The 25246-nt window shown below is 38.3% G+C and overlaps 2 protein-coding genes across 5 annotated transcripts in view; both read right to left on the minus strand.

The window, feature by feature from the left end:
* The window catches only part of LOC105456124 (feline leukemia virus subgroup C receptor-related protein 2-like), a 3659-nt gene extending 2651 nt beyond the window's left edge, over nt 1-1008 (minus strand). Inside the window, exons 1-2 of the mRNA XM_011699941.1 lie at nt 474-1008; nt 169-400 (exon numbers count right to left, since the gene is read on the minus strand). Coding sequence (XP_011698243.1) covers nt 169-400; nt 474-688 — 447 coding nt within the window. The 5' untranslated portion in view covers nt 689-1008. The remainder of the gene's footprint in view (nt 1-168; nt 401-473) is intronic.
* A 4550-nt stretch (nt 1009-5558) lies between these two features.
* The window catches only part of LOC105456125 (hemicentin-1), a 154839-nt gene continuing 135151 nt past the window's right edge, over nt 5559-25246 (minus strand). For 2 of the 4 annotated variants that reach the window (XM_011699944.1, XM_011699943.1), the window contains 3 exons: nt 18506-18627; nt 10555-11426; nt 7095-7179 (listed from right to left, as the gene is read on the minus strand). In XM_011699944.1, the coding sequence (XP_011698246.1) occupies nt 10557-11426; nt 18506-18627 (992 nt within the window). In that variant the 3' untranslated portion in view covers nt 7095-7179; nt 10555-10556. Of the gene's footprint in view, nt 7180-8625; nt 8690-10554; nt 11427-18505; nt 18628-25246 lie in introns of all 4 variants that reach the window. The other 2 variants (XM_011699946.1, XM_011699945.1) reach the window with 2 other exon arrangements.

Below are 25246 nucleotides of genomic sequence, written 5' to 3' on the forward strand. Positions count from 1 at the left end.
AATTAAAAATTGTTATTAAGCAGAGCTCGTATTATAGGGAATTCTTCGTCTCTTCAAAATGAAGCGGAAACTCTAATCAGAACTAGAATTGGAATTTTATTGGGGTACTAACTTCACACACGCATTTTTTAAAGATATTATAATAGAGAAAATTAAAAGATGTATAACCTGTGCGAGCGCGACGATCGAATGACCGATGAAAACGACGTAAAACCTATCGGGCTGAACGGAAAACGTTTTTATCCAGGCGCCCAGACAGTTTAAACCGGAGCCTAGGATAGTGGTCCATCGCAGACCGCATCTGTCTGTCACGTACGACGCCGGGAATATAAACGCCGCGTAAAACGCCATGAATGACATCGAGGTCCAGTCAACCGTCAACGAAGACACCCCATAATACCTAGATAATATAAAAAAAAAGCTGTGATATTTTTACACCCAAAACTGTTCGTATTTTGAGGAAAATGTGATACCTAGTAACTATGTTAGTTATAATTGAATATTCTATCCATTGAGACGAGTTCGCTCCAGAATAAAGCATGTAGATGGCCAGCATCAGCCACCTCTTTTTATACACCTTTAATTTTAACGGTTCAACGTCGGCTGGTCCGCTCGATTTCGTGATTTTTGTTGGATCTTTTACCGTGAGTACCTCGCTCAGACTTTTATCTTCCGTTATCTTCGTCATTTTCACTCTTTTGCAAAATTAATTTTGTAAAATATATCCTTGATATATGTAAAGCCAAGATATTTAATTACGGAATTTGTATAGCAGTAAATCAAATTGCACAAATTTTCAACGTTAATTACACTGTAAAAAAATTTCCTTGTCGAGTTTTGAATGGCGATCTTAGAAGTGGCGCGATTTAGGATCGTATTCCACGTTTCAAAATTCTTCACATTTCGCGAATTGAAAGTGACGGCGACGTGGTAAAACGATCGATGTTGATTGAAATTGAGATGAAATGTAACTGCGCGCCACGTAATATCTCTGTTGCAGAGTCAGATTCGTTTAATATATGACGCGACAAGTTTACCTTATCTATACGTGAACAAATAGAATGACATTATTAGCTCTAAGATTTAAGAAGCCAACAATCTGTACTTAGTCTTATCACGATTTTTATCAGACTCGAATGGTGTATTTTAGCAACTTTTTAAAACGTTTGTACGACAGCATATGTTATTCACCCTGCATCGAGCAATTTACGCGTATGCGGCGATATTACATGCATTACATTGCGACATAAAATGTATGTTATTGCATTTCCGTTCGAGTAATTTAGAATTATTGAGACAAAAATTTGATGTAAATCGCGCGAAGAGCCATTGGATCTAATAGAATTATACGAACGAGATAAACATCTAACTCATGTGACAATGAGATTTTCTAATGAGTTAATATCGGACTAAGATAAGACCCGTATGTTCGTAAATGAATTTGTTGATCTTTACATTCTAATTAAAAAAGGGAGAAGGAGAGAGAGAGAGACGAAAATTCATAATAGATTCACGATCGGTAGTTGATTCTGTTATCAAGATGTAAAGTTTGAAAATTCGTTTGACAAACATTATTGGATCTACAATCTGCATATTAAATAGGGAATTTGTATTTCCAGCACAAGATGTAATTCAGATTATGACAAAACACGGTATTTTTGGCTATATAAAAATAGATTATAATTGCAATTGATTCATTGTCTCATTATATACAAATTTTTTATCTCGATGAATGTCATTTCTTTACTTTTTATTATACAAGATTTTTTCGCGTTATAAACCAACAGTTTAATCAACATTTTTGTTTTTTTTTTCGTTTTTTGTTATAAGATTTACATTAGATATTAATAATAATAATTATTATTATTTAATGACGTATGACATAAAATATACATGCATTTATGTAACGTCACGTTATGTAACGTTAAAGTAAACCGTGCAAAATATACGATAATATTATTTGTACAAATAACACGTATATTTTACATTTGAGATAGAAGGTATGATATGAATATCATATCAATGCTAGCAAATAGCTCCACAGAGAGTTAATTAGTATGAAAAACTAGAAAATTACGTACGTCATGAAGTACGGCTTATTGCACGCTCAATTGTGACGTAATACATATCTCGCTTGGGAATTTGCTAGCGTAAAAAAAAAAGGGAAAGATGCGAAGGAATTACGAGAATATTGCAATACTCACGTTGGGAGAACACACGTCGTTCTAGAAGAAGCAGGGGAATGTATCTTACTTCGCGCGCGGAGGTAAGCTACTAAATTGAACTTTATGCATTGTACATCGGGGGATTTCGGTATTGCGATATCGGCCTCGTGCCCCGCGGGTTTCTCTGTGAGAAAAGATGTACTCAGTAACACGCAATACGTTTTCCATCGACGTGAGAATTTCCACGCGTCAGAATTTTTGTGTCACTGGTATAAACTCGATACGCGACGGCACATCCTTCCAGCGCGGTGATTCGGATATGAAACTGCGAACGTCGCTCGCAGTCGGTTTAATGGGTGAAGATAAAATCTACCCGCGCCACGAGATCCCGCGATATCTCTTTTGCCTTTTACATTCGATATGTAGGACTTATATATTATATCGGAATAAATATTTTATCCGTTGCAGAATTTATAAGCAAGAAAAAGATAATTTTATAAATTGAATTTCATACACGATTTGCTTTGTAGTGGATAATACAATAATAATAGCTCGAGGTTATTGAAGCACAACTTGTAATCACCACTTTAAAAGAACTTCAGAAATGTAATGTCCATGTTAAATTAGTGTTTCAATATTTTTGTTTTAAAAACATATTTATATGCTAATTTGATTTTCATAATTGTTTTAAAAGAAATATCAAATAATGTTTATTTTATGCATTTCTCTCTGCTGTCTACCTCCTTGTTAAAAAATGTAAGCGGCAAAATCCGCTTTGTATCGAGTTGGCGTTTTCTCATCTTACAATTAGTTAGTTGTTTGAAACATTCCACGGGCGATTCAGATTAATAATTGTTCGTTAACTTACCTGGGAGACGAGAAGTGAATGTAATGCTTTGTAAATAACAGAATTTTATTGGACGTTATACGTTAACAATAAAGGCGACGCAAATGTAATCCTCTTATTCTTACATAGATCTAGAGTTTATTAAAATTAAACAGCTCTAATGAAATTCTTCTTTACCAATCCATTCAAATTTTTAAATGCATTGTTATTATTTGAATTTGCGTACAATGATGCATATCAAAAAAATTGGAGATTGAAATTCTGAAAGAAACGTCGTAATAGAAACGTGCATTTTCATTGTAAAAATATGTGATTCGTGCTCATTGCCTTCCGTATATAACTGAGTATTTTGCGTTACACGCGTATACGTTTAATACATTGAAGAAACTTTATCGTTATCTATACTTTTTTTTCGTTTTGCACATATTCTCCGATTATTTCTTTTCGATGAGAGTCTACGTGAATATGTTACAAATGATCGATTGCTATTATCGTATAATTCAAGGAAATGATCGTCCGGAGTTTTTATATAAATGTTCGGTTAAATCTATACACATATTCTAAGGGTTATTCGACTTCTTATTACTGTTTAATGTTTTACAGTTTTCTTGAACGCTTGAGATCGCGGTATTATAATCGGTATTAAAGTATGTATACAGTGTTCATTACAAACTATTCAATTCACCGAGCAACAGTTCATAGGGCGATGTCTCAAATATAAAAATTGGTGAAAAATCACTTTACACTCCTAGCGTTAAGTTATTACACAGATACGATTCATACATATATATCGAGTTTATGCATATCGTTATGATGGCTAGTTTCGAACAGGTGTATATATATATATATATATATATATATATATATATATATCGTCGTCGGACGTACGTTTCGCGTTGTTTAAATTAGATTTGAAAATTTTCAAAATGTGTTTTTCAAATGAGTCGCTCTATATACGTATATACGTACATATACGTATATATGTATAGAGAGAAAGAGAGAGAAAAATAACGCATTTTTATATATTTTATATAGGAATATCTTTCCGGGTTTTGCGGTTTCGGGGAAGCATATTGGTTTATCAAATTAATAATTTAGGCCACAGCACTAACAAATAATTTCAAATATTTGAGTAATTTAAATAGCCACCAAATTGTGCCGTTCAATATACTTTAATGAAGAGGGTTCAAATCGATACCGTGATTGCGAGAGCAAAAACCTTTTACAAGATTGGCAGACCGATGTTGTGTTGGCAGTATTTTCTATTAATATCGCGGGCCAAATAAATTTATTTTTCATAAACTGTGCGCTCGAGTGGCAATATTACTTGTATATTTACGATGACAGTAATAAAACTTTGTAAATACATCTGTGTTTGAATGCTGAATGATTGCATTACACGATAATTGAATATCGATGTAAAAGAGATATATATGTCCCGTTACTTCATTTATTTAATTTTTATCCAACTTTGAAAAGTCTACGTTTCTCTGATGATGACACATTTCGTCCGTTCCCCTCACATTGCGCTGCAAAATATTTCAAGATTATATTTCACTTTTTTTTTAATGCAACGCTTTCGAGAACAATAAAATGGAAAAAGTGCAACTTTCTCTTTTTCAGAATGAAATCTGACACGTTGTGAACACATTTTCGTATCTGTTTTAAAAAGAAGGATTATATATTATTATATATATCTCGTTCGAAAAGGTTATTCGATCGTAAAAGATACACCCTGTAGAAACATGTGATATATAGAAAACGCCGAGATTTATCACTCAAGCTTTAACTTACATTCTTGATTCTGTGATAAATTTGAAATCGATTTTTTCACAGCAAAAATTCTACGGATACCCATACACCTTTTTCACAGTCCTCTAATGTGGATGGTGGCAAATCTTGGTAAAAATACCGATCTTGAAATTTTATTAAAATAACTTGATTTCAACCAAATTGTACTTCAATAGAAGTCTAATTTGAAACTTTGCAAGGATTTAATATTCAATATTATAAAGATATAAAAAAAAGAGGCTGGCGCTCAATTGAATTTCCGCCGCGGTAAAATCGAATTTAAATTGATCAAAGAATTTGTAAATGAAAGAAAGTATTAAGATTCCCTAAGGGGAATCTATGGCACTCCGCATATATATCGATGAATAGAGCGAATCGTGGTTAGGACGCAAAGCGACGCGATTGAATTGATCGGAATACGCATGCGGTAAAAGAAAAGCGATTTGCATTGGACCGTGGAGGAACGTTGACGAATAAAAAAAAATACGATAAGACGTATCACCGTGGAAGCGCGCAGGTCTCGTTCTATTCACGTGTTACAGCGAACAGTATAAATCGCCATTAATCAATTAGGCGCGACCGAATCAGACTGCGATTTTATTACAGCGCCGTCGAACGTGCGTTTAATATGCATATTTTTTTTTCTCGCGTAACTCATGCTCTCTCGCGTAAGGTAAATTGAACACAATTTTCCAAACGATTGCAGAATTGGTTTTCTCAACCAGTATTCGATGAAAACATGTTATCGCAATTAATTATTCATGACTGACGAAAGTCGATAATATTAATTAATAATACAAGAATACAAAGGTACATTATTTACAAGACAATCTCCTCGACGACATAATCACTGGACTGTGTCCGCGGCTAAGCGGGTGTGACATTTGGTTTACTGTCGATCTGTACAAATAACTACTCGTCATTTCTTGTAACTTACAAATTTACAAACGCATGTAGGAAGATATCCGAGAGTAATATGCGTCAACGGAATTACATACTCTAGCGCCGCTTAATTATTAATAATTATGTAACAATAATACGGAACAGACGGGAATTATGTTTGGATATGTTTTTCTCTTTTTTTTTCTTCTTAATTTAACATTTAACAAGATTTCCTCTTTCTATCGCCACGGTTCGTGCGTTATTTCCGTGATTTGATCCCAGAACACATGCCGATAGCTTGTATAATTGTACATCGTATCAATAATCTCGTGTATAAAGATATTTATAAATTTACAGATATCGAAAAATTTTCCTTTAAAATTTTGCCACATGTCCTACCAAGTTCGTACGCCGTCGTCGTATCCGGCGCGAGTGAATGAGAACGAGTGATTTTACCGGCCTTTCCCTCAAACGTTCGGATGTTCTAACCAAAGTTCTAATCCTATCTGAGAAGGTCTAATTCGTAATATTGGTATATGGCATATGAAATGATACGGAATATTGGAAGCAGCGTAGTAACATAAATAATCGCATTACATATAAAGAGAATATATTAAGTATACCCAATTCCAGACGTTCCTTGGAAGCGCGTCTGAACATATTGCATAAACGTATTCGCAAGATATACGATTGTGCATCTCGACTGTAATGCGAAGGATTTTTAGCTTTTTGCACACATCGGACAAATCCCATCACGCTCATCTCAATTATGCAAGGACTCGTAATGAAGCCGCGTATTTTCGCAAGCAAAATTGATAAACAGTGGATTTTGAGTTACGGCAAATATAATTAGAATATAAGCACTAGTTTTCCGTCGCGTAATTTTTCCGACAAATTCTTCGAGCTTGGTGTTTGAATGACATCAAGCGATTTATCTAAAACCTTTGAATTTTTTTTCGTAGAAGCGTTCAGCGGATAATTAATTTTCAGCGAGAAAAGTTTTTTTTTTTCATATGTGTGCCAATTACGCCTGTACGAACAAACGCATTACGCGGCGCAGAGTCGTAACTCGTTAAATTCGTTCCACACGCGGGAATTATAATCCTACAGATTTATTATGGCAACGTGTGTGTTTCCGATTGAAACCGAATTTAACGAGTTTTAACGAGCTATATCTATCGAGATATATCATCGCTCGTTAAATGTATCTTATCATTGCATCTCCCCGAGAAAGCTGAAGTAGAATCTCTATGAAATGAAAAGTGAAACGGGAAAGGGTTAAAGCAGTTCCTCATTATCGTCCGAAGTACCATACATCTGCGGTCTCCTGTCCAAAACTCGCTGCTGCTGCTGCTGCTGCTGCCGTTGTTGTTGTTGTTGTTGCTGCTGTTGTTTTTGAAGAAGCGCGATACTGGCGGCTTTATAGTTAATCGGCCCGTACGACTTGTAGTCCACGTCCGCATAATCGAGATCCGAGAATTCCGGCTTGAAGGGCTGCATAAACAGAAAAGCGTGACGAACATCACGGAAACGAAAATGGCCCATTGTCCAAACAATACGAAACGCTTAAAAGATATCGTGATTTCTGGCGGTGCTTTTAAGATATTTCTAATTCCTCCGTTTTTACAGGGAAATTTCTCCAACATACGAATTAAATGAATTTTATTTGGAACAAATAAACTTTCGTTGCTGGTACCAACTCGATTATTGTGTTTGTCGCGATATTTAATTAAACATCTTATTTATATTTTTAATCGTGTAAAATAGGTTTTTATTTCTTACCATAATTCTACGAAAAAGATTTTTGAAAGTAAAATCTTGATAGTTGAAAGACTCGAAACGTCTCTTAAACTTTCGTATTGTTTGAGTTCTAATCGCGCTGCTGCGGACGATTGCGCACACAAGAGAGTTTTATGGCGGACTGTTCGTGAAGTTTCGTAACAGACCTGCTGTGCCAGCGATCGACAAATGGCTGGTACCATTTCGGGTGTTAAGCCTTCCCGTTCGTGATCGATGTCAGTCAATTAGACAATGACGCGCGCCCGGGGCGAGTACATGAGTTAAACGGAGATCTTATTGAAGGGCTGAGAGAATTACGAACGGGTCTATTCGTTGCTAAAACCATCTGGCAAGATAATCCTCTTATTCTCAGCTCATCAATTGTTATAAGATCAAGTGTAGTCGTGATAAGTGTTATCATGCTGCATGCGCTGGTCTCTCGGCTTTATACATATATATTAAGCGTGGTTCGGAATTGCGAGGACTGTTGTTCGAACTATTATACTCGATGTTGCTTAATTGGTTCGAAGCTCTTATTGTTGTACGTAGCAAGAGCGACGATTGTAGTAGATACCGTGATAATCTACAATTGGCCAAGATTTACGTTTGCAGTATATATATATATATATATATATATATATATATACTTATATATATATATATATATACTGCAAACGTAAATCTTACAATATATATATATGTATATATATATATATATATATATATATATATATATATGAAGAAGATAGACGGCCATTTCTACCGCGATGAACATAAAGCATATTATTATGCGACGTAGTCTCGATACTTCAAAATTATAACAGCAGATATTCTAATAACTTGCTTTTTTTTTTGCCATCAAGCAAATCTATTTATAGTCAATAGAATATGCGCCGGATTTATGCGCGTACTTTTTAACAGGATTGAAGTAATTGCGATAACGTACAGAGGCTTTTACATATAAGCGGGCAATTGGAAACAACTTGCGAGAGAGGATATAGCACGTGTAAACAGTATGTTAATTCGAGGAGATACTGAGATATCGTTTTAACTTTACGAGCTCGGGTTCGGCATTTCCCTCGCGCGAGTGGGCATTTCGTATTTGTAGTATCTCGAATTACGTATGTAAGCAGCGTGACGTACTCCGTACAATGTACCTACAGGGCTTGTCGGACGCCAAATTGTCCTAGTAAATGTACGTATCGCTCTTTGTCAGCTGACCCTCCTACGAACAAACATTGAGATATACAATTGGTATGGTGTATACGCATGCAGTGGACCCTTCCTCGCGCATTGCGCTTTTTACGTCGGCTGCCTCACGGGCAGAGGGAGGGGGGGGGAGGGGAGGGTATGTACGTTATTCGCGAGATACCATAGATACGGAGATACATGCAAGGTGTACAGCGACCGAAGCTGTTTTGACGATTTAATTCGTTTCCAATGCGATGCGGAAACAACACGGCAACTATTGGCAGTTTGTACGAACGGAATTGAAAAATAGAGCATAAATAATTTTTACTACAGGCTACCGCTGAGATGAAAACGTTCGGTACGAACTGTCTCGGTATCGTTTCGTGTCCAATTTCTTAAGACTTTTAATGCGCGAATATTGCGCCATTCTTCGCGACTATAAATGTTGCACTTTTGTGCGCGGTTTTTATTAAAAAAAAATAAAATAAAATACGACGCAAAAAATTTACGACGATTCGACATTACGTATAGAAGTTTGCGGCGTAGAGCCCGTAAAAAAAACACAAGGAAATAAAACGGAGCAAACTGCGTCAGCAGTGTATATATATCGTATCGTGTGTACCGTATTTGTAGAATATATACGTCTTGCAATTCGATAGTTTTTAACTTGATAGAAAATACCAACTTGATATTATTGCTCGAGTCTTTCGGGATATCCTTTTTGTATACTTTGCTTTGGGTTGTGCTTATCAAATTAGATAATTTGCTACGAGCCGAATCAATACAATACAATACGTGATCGCACATGTATGTATTGCATTGTCCGTCGCTTATAAAGTTTCTCTACGATAGGGATGCTCAAACTGACGCGCGATTTTAATCTTTCACATCTGAACGGCTTTTTTTTTTATTTGGCGGAACAGATACGCACGCAAAACATTTTTTTTTACGGATTAGAACTTTTTTTTTTTAATTAGATATATTGAAAACACATATGCAACATTTCGTGTCCTCGATTGATTGCCGGGTAATCGATCTGCATGTTTGCAGTAATGCTTTATGTCGCTCAGTATTACCGTTTTTGCGCATGAAGTTTTATAGCATTATTGATTTAAAGCACGATTTATTAATAATAAAAAAATGTTGGAATATTCAACTTGAAAGTGAATCCTAAATTTTATCGACAATTCTACTTTGCAACATATCGAACCACGCTGTGCGATCATAAAAAAATGTGTATATTTAAAGAAAAAGAGTGTTTGATGTGATATTATAAGAAACGGTAAAATTATATGATTAATTAGAAAAATTACAACATATCATGATAATATAAAGTTGTACGATGTGTGCAATTTTTTTTCCACGATCTATCAAATTATGGTATCTTCCTACAAAATTATTTATCAAAGCACAGAGTATGCCGTGCGTTGTAAAATTATAATATTAATTTAAATGCAAGAAAAAGATATTTAAAACCAATACCTGAAAGTCAAAACAAGTACAAATAAATCGATGCAAAAGCAGCGGGGGCAGCTAAAGATCAAGGCAGAAAAGTCGAGATATAAGAACGCTAGAAGGAGGATATGTGGATAATCGGCAAAGTAAGCAGAGTAGAAGAGAAATTTGAGAGGAGGCAGTATATTTCCCTACCTTTGAATACGACGTCTGTATACGTAGAGAATAATGCATGTAGAAAATCTTAAAGGAAAATCTATATTCGGCACGCGCGGGGGGGTGCGTTACCTTTAAGACGTGGTAGCATGAGTAGCGGTACACCGAGCCTCGGGGCCTTACAACAAATTGCCACGGCATTCCTCGGAAAAAATGCGATCGCCCGCGTTCTTCGTAAAGCACATCCGCGCCGTTGTGCGCACCAGCAGGGGATTCGGGATCACTAACCTTTAGACATCGATCTCCTGACCGACATCCCGGAAGTGAAACTCGGCGTACTGCATTATCGTGGGCGCGGACGGTATGCTGCGGGTGTCGCCGAGCCTTGTCTTTGACGTTTTGCTCCGATTTTTCGCGTCAACCGCGTCGGTTGCGAATTGAGGCGCGTTATTGCCAGTGGAGCGATTCGATTGATGCTCCCACGGCGGCTGCTGCTGCTGCTGTTGTTGTTGCTGCTGCTGCTGCTGCTGACGCGCCGTCGTCGCCGAGTTTGGTCTGTGATAGTCGGTGGAGCACTCCGCGATGTCGTCCTCGTAGTAATGCGGATACGAGATCTTGTACGTCGTCTCGGGCACGCCCAGATCCGGGATTTGGTGGAAGCTCGTCTCGCAATCGGGTGTGTCGGCGAAGGAAGCGTTGCTACGCCGTGATGGAGTGTCTCTCTGCCGGCTCTGCTTCGACTTGCTCCGATCGCTCGACGTTCGCTCGTGCTTCCGGTACTTCCGATTACGCTCGTTCCGCCGATTCGTCGCGTGTCGTCGCGACGATGATTGTCTCGCGTCGTGATTGCCGTAATTCGGCGGCTGCTGTTGTTGCTGCTGCTGCTGCTGCTGCTGCTCGTGCTCCTCATCCCGATGCACCGCAGGCAAGTGATTGCCAATGGTGGCAGCCTCGTGGTGCATCAGGGTGGACGGCCGGCTGTTGTTAGTGTGGACGAGGGAGGTCTGCAGGGGACTAAGTATCGAGGAATGATAGAGGCTGCGCGTTAGTGGCAGTGTTAGTTGATTCGAACTGTTGCTCGGTAAGGGGTAGCTGTACTGCTGCATCTCCTGCCGATGCTGCTGCTGGTAGTGTTCTTTGTAGTTGTATAGGCTGTCGGTCTGTAACAGGCATGGTTAGTAGTTGGAACCAGGCAATTCGGGGACGCGATATGGTTAACGCGACGTAGAGTGTGCGTGAGCAAATCGGACAACTGAGATATTACTTCTTCGGTTTTTTTTTTAAATATTAGAAAGAAGGTCTGTACAAGTCCATAAATTACACCATGTTGTCAAATATAGAGCACATAGAGTTTAGTGCAGTGTAGTTATATAGTACATATATGTAAGTACCTAAAGTCATATCGATTTTATCAATAGGTGCACGGGATTATTTTACGTAGGAAATTCGATGTGCAAACACAAGTACGCGTTCAAGGAACAGTAGAATAAAACTTCCGGTGTTCACATTTTAGGACACATTTTATAAAGGATTCTACAAATGCATGATGTAGATCTTGAATATCGCACGCTCGAGAAATTTTCATTGACGGTGTTCATCGGTGTGTCTGATACAGTTACAAACGAATTGTATCAGATTTACGCTGTCGATCGATAAGTGCAGGAAGAGACATCTTTGTCGCAGAATCGTGTCGCGGACACCTTTTTTATCGTAGGTGAAAACGAGGGAGCGGAGAGCAGAGAGACCACGTCGTGAAAAGCCTCGAAGTAATATCTCAGGTTTATCGGTGTTCGAAACAATAAAACAGCTCGTGTCATCGGTTAAGCGTGTGTGACAGTGGAAACTTACTTGACGCGCGGCCAACATGCACAAGGGCGGTCGCTACATAGATGCCCGGATCCAGCTTAGCAGGGAAAATATGATTTCCGATTATAACTCGGCTTCCAGCAACTCTATCTCCTACTTGCTCGAGAGAAGCTGCTGTTTTATATCTATTACGAACAACGTAAATCGTACTCATGCAGTAGGCGCGAGATGCTAAATGTTACTTCGGTGCTTAAAAGGGGGGGGGGGGGGGGTTGGGATTAACACGTCTCGCTCGTTGGACATTGCCGTTTCACATCGATCGTATGCGGTAAACTTTTGCGATTAATAGTTAACAAATAGTTTGATTAAGAAAGTTACAAGAGCAGTCACGTTCTCGACGCGAGAATCTGTAAAATGTCACGAGTAGTGGCTCGTAAAGTCGTTACTGAGTTTGTAGCCTCAAGGAAATCAGATTATAATCAAGCTGCTGTAATAAAGATCCGATGATACGAGGACATCTATATATGGAGGAATGTTTTCTAGCGTAGACATATATTAAACGTATAGCTTGATTACTATAGCAAATAGGTAGTATAACGATTATATAACAAATGTATGCGAAATCTACAGCCTTTTTAATGAATAACATACAACTTTTGGATTCTAAATAATGAATTGTGAAGATTGCTAAAATTATGGAAAATATCATCGATACGTTAACACACGGTAAAGAATTTTGCTTTCAAATTTTATCGAAGAGCAAATTAATCTAATTGAAACGATATTGTTTGAAAGCTAATTATAAATTGACTTTAGAACCCGCCTCTTATGCGGTTTTTGCATTGCATAATTGGATGTTGCCTTTAATCGAATTTTGTTGTTTTCTACTTATAATTAATAAATCATCATTATTAATTTTAACAAGCTGTTTTACCTTTTATCTCAAAATTTTTTTTCTAATTAATTAATTATTAATACCTAATAATGATTTAAATATGGATTTATACCTCGTATGGGAATATAATAAATTTTATATTATGTTATATGATAGTTGAAGGAAGAAATTGACATATCGTTAGGAGATCACTAATAAAATTATTTGTTGTGTCAATCAATTAAATGATTAATATATTTTTCGTTGCATCACAGTTCGTATTTTGGATCAAAATGAATTTATATAAATATATAAATATATTTTATATATTTATATAAAGATTCGTGTAAAGATTTCTTCTCTCATCATTTTATGTATATTCTCTTCACGAGTTCTGAAGTAACGTCGTTATTCCGTAGCTATGAAGAGCATTGTGTTGCAACTCCAATACATGATAAAAGCACTGAGAAAGTCTTGTATATATCAAAATAACTTTCATCGAAGCTTTTAGAAATATTGAATCCAACACATCTTTTCTGTATATCTATATAGAAAATCTCCTCTGTTCAATCCCATTTAAATATTCCTGGCCGTAGAAGCGTAAATGAAGGAAAAACATGTATTTAAAATATAAATCGATGCGAGATATATTTTATAATCCGACTGACGTGACATAAAAATTACGATAATTAATATTAAGGTCAATGGAGCACTACTCGACAATACGAGCCACTGGCGGTGGGATCGATCGAGGGACGGTTTACCGAGAAGCTCGTTCGCGGCAATGTCCACGAGCGTAATCGGATGCGGGGCGTTCATATTATAGATCATCAGTAGTCGACAAACCTTATTAAGCTTAGGCAACGAAGCGTTTTTCGGCGGAAAAACGGGGGGAGGGACATTTTGGTAGGTGTGTTTGGACGGATCGGTTTGTTTGGACATCCTCGGCGCTGGTACCGGCGGTATCGGGGTCGTCGGTGACGGCGGTATCGGCGTCGACGGCGCCGATCGGCTCATCAGGCTGATCGATGCCGACGCCTGGCTCAGGGTCAGGGACGGCGCGTCCTCCACCGACCGGACGATCGTCGCGATTGTCGCCGTGCTGTCGCTTCTGTGCGGGCACGTCTTATAGATCGGTATCGCGTATAGCTCGTACTTCCTGCGGATGCTCTCGTGCCGGCGACACAGCCGCAACGAGTAGAACTGCTGCGAGTGCTTCTGCTTGCGCCGCCGCGGTTTCAGGGTGTTGTATTTGAGCACCGGCGAATTGCTCCTGGGCACGTTGTAGACGTTGTAGTGGGGCCCTAGATGGCTCATGGTCGACTCGTAGCCGGAACTACCGTCGCATAGACTGACAGCTCTGCTGGGCGGCCGCGAGGAGCACGGCGAGGCCGTGATGGAATGCAACGTGCCATGCAAAGCCGAAACTCGGGCAAACTTAGGAGTAACCAACTAAAACAAAACGCAGCCAGCGGCCATTCGCATGTACATACAGTCCACGGTTATGGTTTGTTTTGGTTATGATGTTGATTAACGTTCGATTATCGCGCATCGTCAGCACCGGCGGGTCCCTTATCCCCGAGGGTAATGACGTTTCGGCGATCACGATGATTTAATTAGCGACAGCGAAGTCGACTTCGTACTGATTGGCTGGAACGGCATTTCCTCGCCGTAGGACATAAGGACGCAATCTATGTCAATTTCTAAGTTGCTATTGGCATTTTGGACGAGCACCACTGATATAGTTACGTCGCTTCCTTGTGACGATTAAAGGGAAAGTTATTCTAACGTTATACACTTGATAACGGCACTTCGAGGGGATGCGCGATTGTAACAATATTACCGTGCCGCGTAACAACAGATATTGACTGACAGATGTTGTATTGTCAACTATTGGAGGAACTTTTAGAATAAGATTATTGATATATCGATTATTCCTAACATAATTCTTTCCAATTTCCTGTTATGCAGGAAGAAGTTATTGAATTACAAGAATTATCAAGTTACGAGGCGCTGAACGGAGAAAGTATCCTTCAGAGAAATATTCTTCTCTAACTTTACTTGATAACAATTCCAAATTGAAATTTTGCCTCTTCATAAAAACTAACAAATTGAAATTTCTTCAATACATATAATATGATATTAATCGTTTGAAGTAAGTACACGTAAGTAAGAAGTAAGTACAAGTTAATTGAAATGAAACGTGTGCAACCCTTGGAAAATGGCGCGCGCTATTGTCGATACGTTAGGACAATCATTCACTAGGCATCGGCCCTGATTATCGAGTGGCCTATGCCAGCAATAGTGCTTATTGCCTCTCATTGAATTATACGTTGATTGATTCGGATTGCGCGCGGATTGTGAATACTAGCGAATTGGGTAAACCGATTCGGGTAATTTCGCTCGGCTCGCTTGCCAAAATGAGCTTTGCGCTTATGAATGTTTGTGATATCAAACACGAGATATTTTCCGTTAAATATAAAGTTAGTTCAATATAATTGGAAATTATAGGATCAGTAATAAGGCAAAATTCACAGTTCAGTTCTAAATTTATGTAAAGAGCAACTATGGCAGTTAAAAGTATTGTACGAGTACATACATATACCATAGTACATACGTAATTATATCAGTAGCTAATCATTTATTAGCAACACTAATTCGTCTCAGAAATTATTAGGATTTATTTTATAAAATATTGTACTTATAGCTCCAAAGTAATTTATTAAGGGGACATAAGCTACAGTCATTATTTCTACCGTATTTTTCTACTCTCATTAAAAATAATGAATTTTTAATAAGTATCTAATATTCTTACGCCAATCTGTACGAACGGCCAATTTAGCGACGCAGAATTAATTATTTTAGTTATTTATTAAATTTAATGGCGTAGATTGAAACAAATCAGTCATGACTTTTTACAACAGAATATTCGACAGAACGCGACCCTCATTACATTCCCGTACGAAGAATGCAACTGGCGTCAACGTTATTTTTCATTAAAATGCTGACAACGAACGTTAATCCGCAACAAAACCGTATATATCGATTTCGATGAAAATAAAATCACGTAGTCATTCGTGTAGTTATCGTAAAACACAAATTATTGGAAACTCATTGCAACAATTGGCTCTTCTAGAAAACGTTAGTGCGAGCACGAGTAAGGTAGAAAGTAAAAAAAAAACGCAGCGTACAGTGAATTTATTTCTGCCAAAGTAGCAATGCTCGTTACACTCGCACAGCACTGAATTACCTGTCCACCACCGGTGCTCTTTTTTCCCCGCGCTATATCGATTGGGCTATGAGATTGGGCTTCCTATAGCTAATAAAAGTATCCGGGAATTCGCAAAAAATGTATTCGAGGCAAACGCAAAAGGAATTAATAGCCACTTACTTGCTAAGAATTAATATAATTTCGTTTACTTCTCACATTGGCAAATTATCCCCGCGATTTTATCAAACTGTTAAATTATCGTTTTGCAATTATCTGTAAGACAATCGACAGAATGTTATTGCACAATTTGACGGTTATCGCACGAAAGTACGTAACAAGCAGTAAAAAAAGGCAGCCAGTGCGAAGTGCAAAATACATTCGAGTAATTAATAAAAATTACTTAAAACCTGGAGAGGAAAATGAAAATATAAAACTGATCATTGCGTCCATGTAACAAATTTCAGAGAAGCGTGTATATTAATGAAAATATTCTGGTTTTGATTTCGCAGTTATTTTGCTGCGTGCAGAGTATCATTATAAAGTTTTACACGAATAAAACGCTTTGATGATAGGTATACCGAATGAATCAATGTTTCACTCGACATGCATTTCAGCAACATCGGTTTCGTACGATTATTGCTAAAAGCGGTGCGATTACGAACCTCAAATTTGCAACTAGATTGACGAGCAACGATTGTATGTATATTTATTATTGCAAGATAATGACGGTAAATTGTCAGTCGCCACCATTAATTATTTCTATCTCCCCCCGTCAATTTATTTCAATATGAATATTATAATTTTAAATGTATAAACATGGGAATAGAAATTGAAAACCTTTAAAATCTATAAACACGTGAAATATAATTATATACTGTAGAGAATCTCTCTCTCTCTCTCTCTCTCTCTCTCTCTCTCTCTCTCTCGGGATAAGATATCGATTTCGCATTATTGTCATGATAAATCCACGTACAAAGAATTCATAACGATCGGTGGGTCGGATTGACGCTACGGGAAGTAGAATATCCTTTGTAGAATACTCGACGATTCGAGGGAACGATATATTTACGTGCTCAGTGGAAACGCGATCCATTGAGGTTGCTTGATAAAATTTGCATCGTAAAAATCTATACGATATAATCGAATATGTTTATATGTATAGAAGTGGCTTATGTTAGATAATAATAGCTTATGCACTATCACGAGGATTTCAGTACAGAAAAAGAAAATGCTTTTTCTCATATTTCACATATTATATACATATATATGCAGCTCGGCTGGAAATTCGTATCCACATTCTAGCTACTGAGATAACTCATTATAATCACTTCATGTGCATAATTTGCAAATGACTTGTCGTAAAGTCTATTATCCCGAAAGATTTCACGGCTCCTCTGGCACGTAAAAGACTTAGTTCCGACTCTAATTATTCAAACGCAAACAGAAAAGGAAGTCAGTTGTGAAATGGTGAAATTAATTATTTAAACGTCTGCTCGGCGAATCAATTAACCGCGATAACGGACGGCGACGAAATGAGTGGGCGCGCTGTTGAAAAAGACCAGCGTGAGATGAGAAAGGGATGACGGATGCATTCGCGCGGTAATTCGATAAGGCCGCCGAACGTCGCGAGCCCGAGAGGACCAGCTGCGACCTCCTAATTGCGAAATGACGATTCGGAAAGTCACTGAGAGGTAATATTATAGCCATTGTAAGGATTGAAAGGGGCTTCGTTCGGTAGCTGAGTTCGGTAACTCTTTACAAAGTGAAGCACGAGCAATACGGTGGAGCCGTATGTCGGGGAGTACCGAGGCACTCCTAAGTGCCGAGAGGGATCTTCGAACGGCGAAGGGGTTGCACGGTCGAAGGGTCGCACTAATATCTACCCTCTTGGCCTTCCACCGCATTTCACTTGCTATCACCTCTCGAACGTATTTGGTCAGAAAGGGATACCGTTAATCGACGAACTGTTCACGAAACTTGGTTGGCTAACTGTTGGAAATGCATCGAGAGAGTATCGGTCCTCTTAGGTCGATCTTGTTCAATGTGAATTCTCTTGAATTGTGCCTCCGGCAACAATTCAAGGTGAAAATCGAAGAAAAGTAGTATCTGCCGAAGATCGAAGAGGATATGATTTGAAAAATTTTTATCTACGTTTTAATAAAATTTAAAGAAAAATTATTTTCGATATCCAGCTTTAATATCTGTACGTTGCAGATTTTGATTTCTTTGTGACTGATAAATTTGCCGTCATTATTTTTTCGACGATAATATGCGGAGTTGCAAAGTCGAGTCTAGCTCATGCGGTTTGATAAAATGCTGTTCTTTTATGCAATGATCATTATACTAACCTTGTTAGGTGGCGCTTGGATCCCGTGGAAAGGTAAATTTTCGTAGAACGTCTTTGTCCCGGAGTCGGGAAGAACTTCCGACACGCTGTTCACATGATTGTTATTCGCGGCTTGATTGGGATCTGCAATTGCAAAAAGAGAAATGTTAGTAACGTTGCATAAATTTTTCGCGAGGTAAAATTGTCGATGACAGTGATAAACTCGACGATCCATGGGAACTATGCTCCACCAACACATACCGATTTAATCCAATAAAACGATGAGCTTTTACTAGTAAAAAAAAAGGTATGAAAGAACAGTGTAACGGGATAGTCATAAAGCCTCAAATAGACTGCAATTCCGGTTTGTATTCCAAAATGTAGACATAAGATTAACAAACTCCAAGCTGTCAATTGTAATCAATGCAATTTATATAGTATTAGAATTTCGAATTTTTTAAGTACACGATTTATTTCTAAGATTTCAAAATTCGTATTTCTATTTTTTTTTTACAATATTGTAAGTGATATTCACTCGAAACATTGACACGCAGTGGAGTAATAATATCATGTAACGTTTGCAGTTGACAATTGTCATTATTCATCAACAGAAACCCTCTTGTCGAAGGAATTTCGGCGCTGCGCACGATAAGAGAATTTATACTGTTTTGATGATGTGGAAAAGATCGAGAGTAATATCGCGATAAACGTTACTACAAAAGGAACGCGCGGAATTATACCTACGTTATAAATCAGAAAATCGATAATATCTGTGATTAATAGTTGCTGTGTGATAAGTGAAATTTATGTGGCCGATTGCCGTGTGTACTTTATGCGGAACTATGAATTCTTGCGTGCGGCGTGTGTTATCACCTATAGCTAAATATTTCTCTATTGCGTATACACTAACGACTTGCGGCATTCGCACATACGTCTGTATGAGTGTTATCTCTGTTTTCTGTATATCCCTTTTTTTCTGCCCGATGATGAATATGTATTCGCGTGTACAGCCATAAAGTAACACATAATTTTTAGAAAAAAAAAATCTGTCAAAGAAAAAAAGAAGAAAAGGTCAGGGGAGGGTTTTAAGTCAAAGCATGCGAGCAAATAAAGTCGCAGGCATGCACGTTATATAAAAATTCTCTTTATACGTACCGGCTCCGGGTTTTTTTCGCTTACGAGATATATTGCCACGATTCGGCTCGTAGGATGGTTCCACGCCGTGCAATATCCGCTGCCGCGGCACGATTCTCTTGTAAGTCACAGCTAAGGAACATATAATCAACAACGAGCGATATCACAAACACATAAAGCCTGCCTCTCATGCGACAGCTTGAGCAAATGCAAATCACCGCGAATATTAAATGATACATTAAGAATAAATGGTATGAATGGTGTCACATCAAATTTAAAATAGTCAAAAAAACAATCAACAGATAAAAAGACTAGAATAGGACTTAAATTATATGACGTTCTTAAAATTAATTTGTTTTTACATTTTTCTTGTAATTTAAGATGAAACGTTGTATATATATATATATATATATATATATATATATATATATAACCTTCTCGCGTCTTTTTATTTCGTTAATTAATAAATCGTAATCGCATTTTTTTATAAATTTAATTATTTATCTAATATAATTTTCTAAAAACAAAAATCGTAAATTGAAGTCACAATTGCTTCTATGACTTCAATTTACGATTTTTGTTTTGAAATTATATTAGATAAATAATTAAATTTATAAAAAAATGCGATTACATTTAATTAACGAAATAAAAAGACGCGAGAAGGTCATATAAACAACCTTATTTTATTTTAAAGCACACGAGAATGACAAATTATTTTAATGTTTTTGCACATCCATTTGGATATACTAAAATATACTTCGTATTTAGAAAGCTGTTACTTTGTATTTAAAAGCTTGAAAATATCTATGACTATTTTAATATTTTTGTGCTAATGGAAAGTACGTGAGCGTACATGTTGTATTAAATTAATAGAAGTACAAATGATATTTAATGCATACTCTTTCTGATTAACATTTGTTTATTAAGTCAGTAGATTGAATTTCAGCATGTATTGTGTATTGAAATTTTGTTTTCGAGCCTTCTCATTTTTTTATTTGTAGATTAACAGTAAATAATAATACTGAAACTTTTGAATAAGGATCGTTTGAATATACTAAGGTTGAACAGACGGAGATTCTCCGGAACATGATGTTCCTGCAGGCAGTGTGGAAAAGTTAGAGGGTTAATTATGCCACATACGCAGCTGTATGCTTAATGAGGCTTCAAAGTCGTCTGCAACGTATGCAGAAAACACACACGCCACATATTTTCCAGTAACACGGCGATGTTTCCATTAACTGAAATGTTAACGTAAAAGCGCGCAAAAAGTTACGAAGGAAAAGTCACGGATAACGACGGAGCAATAAGGTTTACTATTTACCTGCGACGATAGTTGGAGAGGAAAAAAAAACTTGCGGAACGAAGTTCAACTGATGCGCAGTAAAATCAATACTCTTGAAGTATTGACGATAGATAATTGGATAATATCGTTTATTGCGTAATATAACGAAAATATTGATAAAATATGCATTGTTTGGACGTGTTTGGAACGTTGACAGTACAGCCGTCGGATCTCGAGTGCGTCATTATTTTTTTATATACGAAAAGACGGAACCATTACTAGCTATACTGTGTGGATAATACTAACATCTTGTGAACGTGGAACAGGTTAGAGGTTGGTTGACTTCCGGTGTGGAAGAGCCGTTTGTTTAACCCATTTCCATTCACAAATATTTGCATTTCCGTGTTCAATGTGAGGCTATACATTCAGCTTACACACTTGTATATTATGTAACTTTTCGTACAATTAAAAATCTGCACTTTCAAATAGCTCTCACATTTAAGAAAGCTTTAAAGTGTCAAATAAAAAAAAAGAGAAAAAAAACTTGCGAGTAGTCGACGAGACTTTCGGCAAGCAAGTAGTCGCAAATACAAATGGGTTATAACGGGTCGGATGACGTCTCGCAAAGTCGCGGGTAAACAGCTCGACTCCTTTCCTACTACTGCTCTTACCTGTCTTTTCCCTGGATATACCGGGCAGGGTGGCCTGCTCTTTGAGCTGTACGCCAAACATAGCTTTTATCTTGTTAGCCCGGGCGAGCATACCGTCCTCGCTCAGACTGGTCATGCTGGCTGTCCTCTGCGCGGCGACGGTTTGATCTTTCCTACCGCGGCGGAATACCGTCCGCGCCGGGTTACGGCCAATCGACGACAACGACGTCTCGTCGAGGAAACGCTGCCTGAGCGGCTCGTCGTTATGTTTGCCCACCAGCTCGTTACGCAGATTAGCCTCGTTCGCGCGAACACTCAGGCCGGATCGCAGGCTGTGAGTTCGATTGATGTGCACCAGCACGCCCGGCTTCAAGGGCCATCTCGGCGCCGGGGTCGGCTGCGCCGGGCTTTGCACCGAGTGCGAGGACACCGTCGGACTGGGCGGTCCACCGTCTGGACTGTATAACGATTGAGGTCATACAGGATAATTGAGCCCGGGCCGCGGATAAATGGGACGACGCAGTGAGTTCTCGGTGATAAAATTAGAGGGGAGATGGATATCCATTATAGTCGACCTTATAATGATAAATGAGGTACCCATTATAGCGTTGACCCGAGAAGGCTTCAAAGTAGGTGCAATGCGTAAAATTGAACGCACAAAGAGAGGCCACTTTTCGTATATTCCATCTGACGTTATCTGATAATTCCACGAGCGCAACTTATGCAGGATGTATTAAAAATTTTTATATCTTGCTGAAGAATTTTAAATTCATATACTTTTGCGTTACAAATTTCTCTGTAAATTAGCTATAGAGACATTTGAATTGTCTTCGTTTAATAGCCATTAGAAAATATTTGAGAATAAATGACATTTATTCTAAATTTATCATTAGAAAATCATTGCGTTGTCCCATTTATTCGAGGATCTCAATTACCCCACTTGACCCGAGAGCCGTCGAGTGAAGTTGACTGCCGCGCGAGCGGGTGAGACGAAAGATCAAATAAGCGAGAGAGTGGATAGAAAGATAAATCAGTTGCCGAAGGGGTCAAGCGTATTGCATTTGGCAAGATAATGAATAATGTTCTTTTAACAATTTTTTGAACAAGTGTACCGTTTTATAAACAAAATGCCACAAAGTTTTGATAAATGAGAGTATATATATTTTTTTCTTTTTGCGAAAATAATCCATCCGCGAAATAAAATTTTCTCTAAGCGTCTCTCGCGGTGTGATGCTTTATTTTCAAGAAACAATGCTGCGTTCTTGCATTCAGCTATCATATATCCTGAATTACATTATCTAAATGGGGAACATTGCGTGGCATGTCGTGTCTCCGGCGGGATCAGAAGACCTAAAGACGGAAATAAATCTCGCTGCTGGAGAAATCCCCGCCGTAGTTCTACAAGAGCGTTTGTCTTTCTTTTCCACTCGCGAAATAAGAAAATTCTGATAAAGCAGACGCTTTGATCGATATTGAATCCTGGTGGAATAAATTCATCCCCGTTAAAACAAGCTCCATGCGGCGATTAAGCGAAAGTTTATTTAAATCTGGAATATAAAAGATGCGATCTAAACTGATTGTATTCTCTCGTTTTAATGTACACGCTTTAGACATTGCGTGTGTAATGAGTCCGGAATATAATTAGTGTAACTAAGCAAGCTAGTTATACTAATTTTACTGTAAGAAGCGCGGCATAACAATACGCGCGCCTTTAATCCGGTTATAAATTCTCTCGAATAAATTAGGACGATCTTTGCGGCAAATCTCTGCGGTAAATTTTACTCGGTGTCGCTAAAAAGTTGATTAGCATTAAACTTGAAAAACTGTCGAAGTAGAATTGAAAAAAATTATGAAACAGAATTACGAAGCATAAATATTTCTACAGAGCAAAAGAAGACGGTTTTTTTAGCTCTCATTTAATCTTTATGCGAAGTGTTGCAAAATCGCGACGAAAGAAAGAAAAAAATGAGCGCGGTTTTTGAAATCGAATCCGGATTGCCATTGGAATTGCATGCGTGAACTTTAGCACGTGAAATTTCGGAACGAAGTTCCCAAGGGGAATGGCAGAAAAATGTCGTCGAGAATACGAGCCGGGAAAAGCGTCGTCGAGTATCGCCGTCAAGCGCGCGTAAGGTATAAAAGATTGCACCGCGGGAAACTGCGATTGCTCTGGCACGATTCGTCGTACGACGTTTTCCATTCGGTATATTTTCCCCGCCAGTGACGTAGCCAAGGTTTACGAAGGCCTTCCGGCGGATGAACTTAAAGAGAAAGGCCCTTCACCGTTCATTTCAGACAATGTCGATCTCTGTCACCATCCTTCCCTCTTGTCTTTTTAGTTCCCTCCGTCCCTTATTTTTCCTGTCATTTTATCCTTTATTCTCTACTTTACTTTTTCTTTTTCCTCCCCCCCCCCTCTTTCATTTTACTTTCTGTCTCCTTTTCTCTTCCCTACTCTCTTTTTTTTATCCTCTTTACCCTCTTCCCTCTTTTCGTTTTGAAACCTTTGGTTACGCCATTGCTTTTCGCTCGTCGTTTTGAAGCTTTTCCAGCACTTTATACAGTTTTATTGCACGCCGCGTTTAAAGGGTTGCTTGTCGCAGCGCCGTGTTACATCGCTCGTAGATTCTCTCGGTGGACGCGGCAATTATCGATGTGCGCGGCGTGCACGTGCTTGTATTGGAACTAATTTAATGACGCGTATCCGCTAAATCGGGGTCGGCCTGAGAGAGGGGGAGAGAGGGGAGGGGCGGGGTACCTTTAGGCCTATCTGAAATAAAATAATTTGTCGAATGCGAACGGCATGCGACGGCGGCGACATACCTTCCGCGATTCGGTGCACGTGTATCAAATGCACTGATATGAGCGCGGCGGCAATCCATCAAAAGGGACTTATCGCGATGTCATATGTGAGCATATTTCTTGTTCGATTTATCACGGCGCCGGTGACAAATGAGTGGCACGGGAAGAAGTTACGATGTGATTGCGAAATTGCGCATTTCGAGAGATTCGGCCGATACCGGAAACGTGGGTAGCACACATTAAACCGTGAAATCGAGCTAATTCAGAAAATGGAACAATTATCGCCCGTTCGTTATGCGAAATAGAGTACGCGTGCGGCGGTTTAATGTTTGCTCCGTTCACGCAACCGTATAATTTGGCATGTGCGGGCCGAACTGATGTTACATGAGAGATACAATCATCAATTTTGCCTAATACGTATTCAAAATATGTTTTCATACATATTAAATACATATTTTCCAGTTAAAAGACTAGCAATTTAAGATTCAAGAAAAACATTTACGAAGAAAATGTGATTCTCTCTTTTTTCAGAATCTTCATATTTTATCGTCGAAATCTAGTCTGTAATTACGAGCATTATTTCAACAAAATTTCAATTATTATTTTCCAACAATTTCTAATGCGTGTTTTTTTCCCAAGATTCAATATCGAAAAATCGTTTCTCGCTAATACTTGCCATCGAAGAGGATATATCTACCTCCGCATAGCGTACTACCCTGTGCTCGTGCAATTTCGATTTACTGTGAACGGAGATTTCTCTCCTGTGTCCTTAAATGCCATGCAGGAATGAGTGCATCGTTCTACGTCCTGTTTAGACCCGGGGAAACAATTTGTACAGCTCGGCCCCTTTTGTCATTGCGAGTCACGCGACATTTCTCCGTCACGCGAAGGATAC

The sequence above is a fragment of the Wasmannia auropunctata genome, unplaced genomic scaffold (genome assembly GCF_000956235.1).
Source record: "Wasmannia auropunctata unplaced genomic scaffold, wasmannia.A_1.0 LD335767.1, whole genome shotgun sequence".
NCBI lineage: Eukaryota > Metazoa > Arthropoda > Insecta > Hymenoptera > Formicidae > Wasmannia > Wasmannia auropunctata.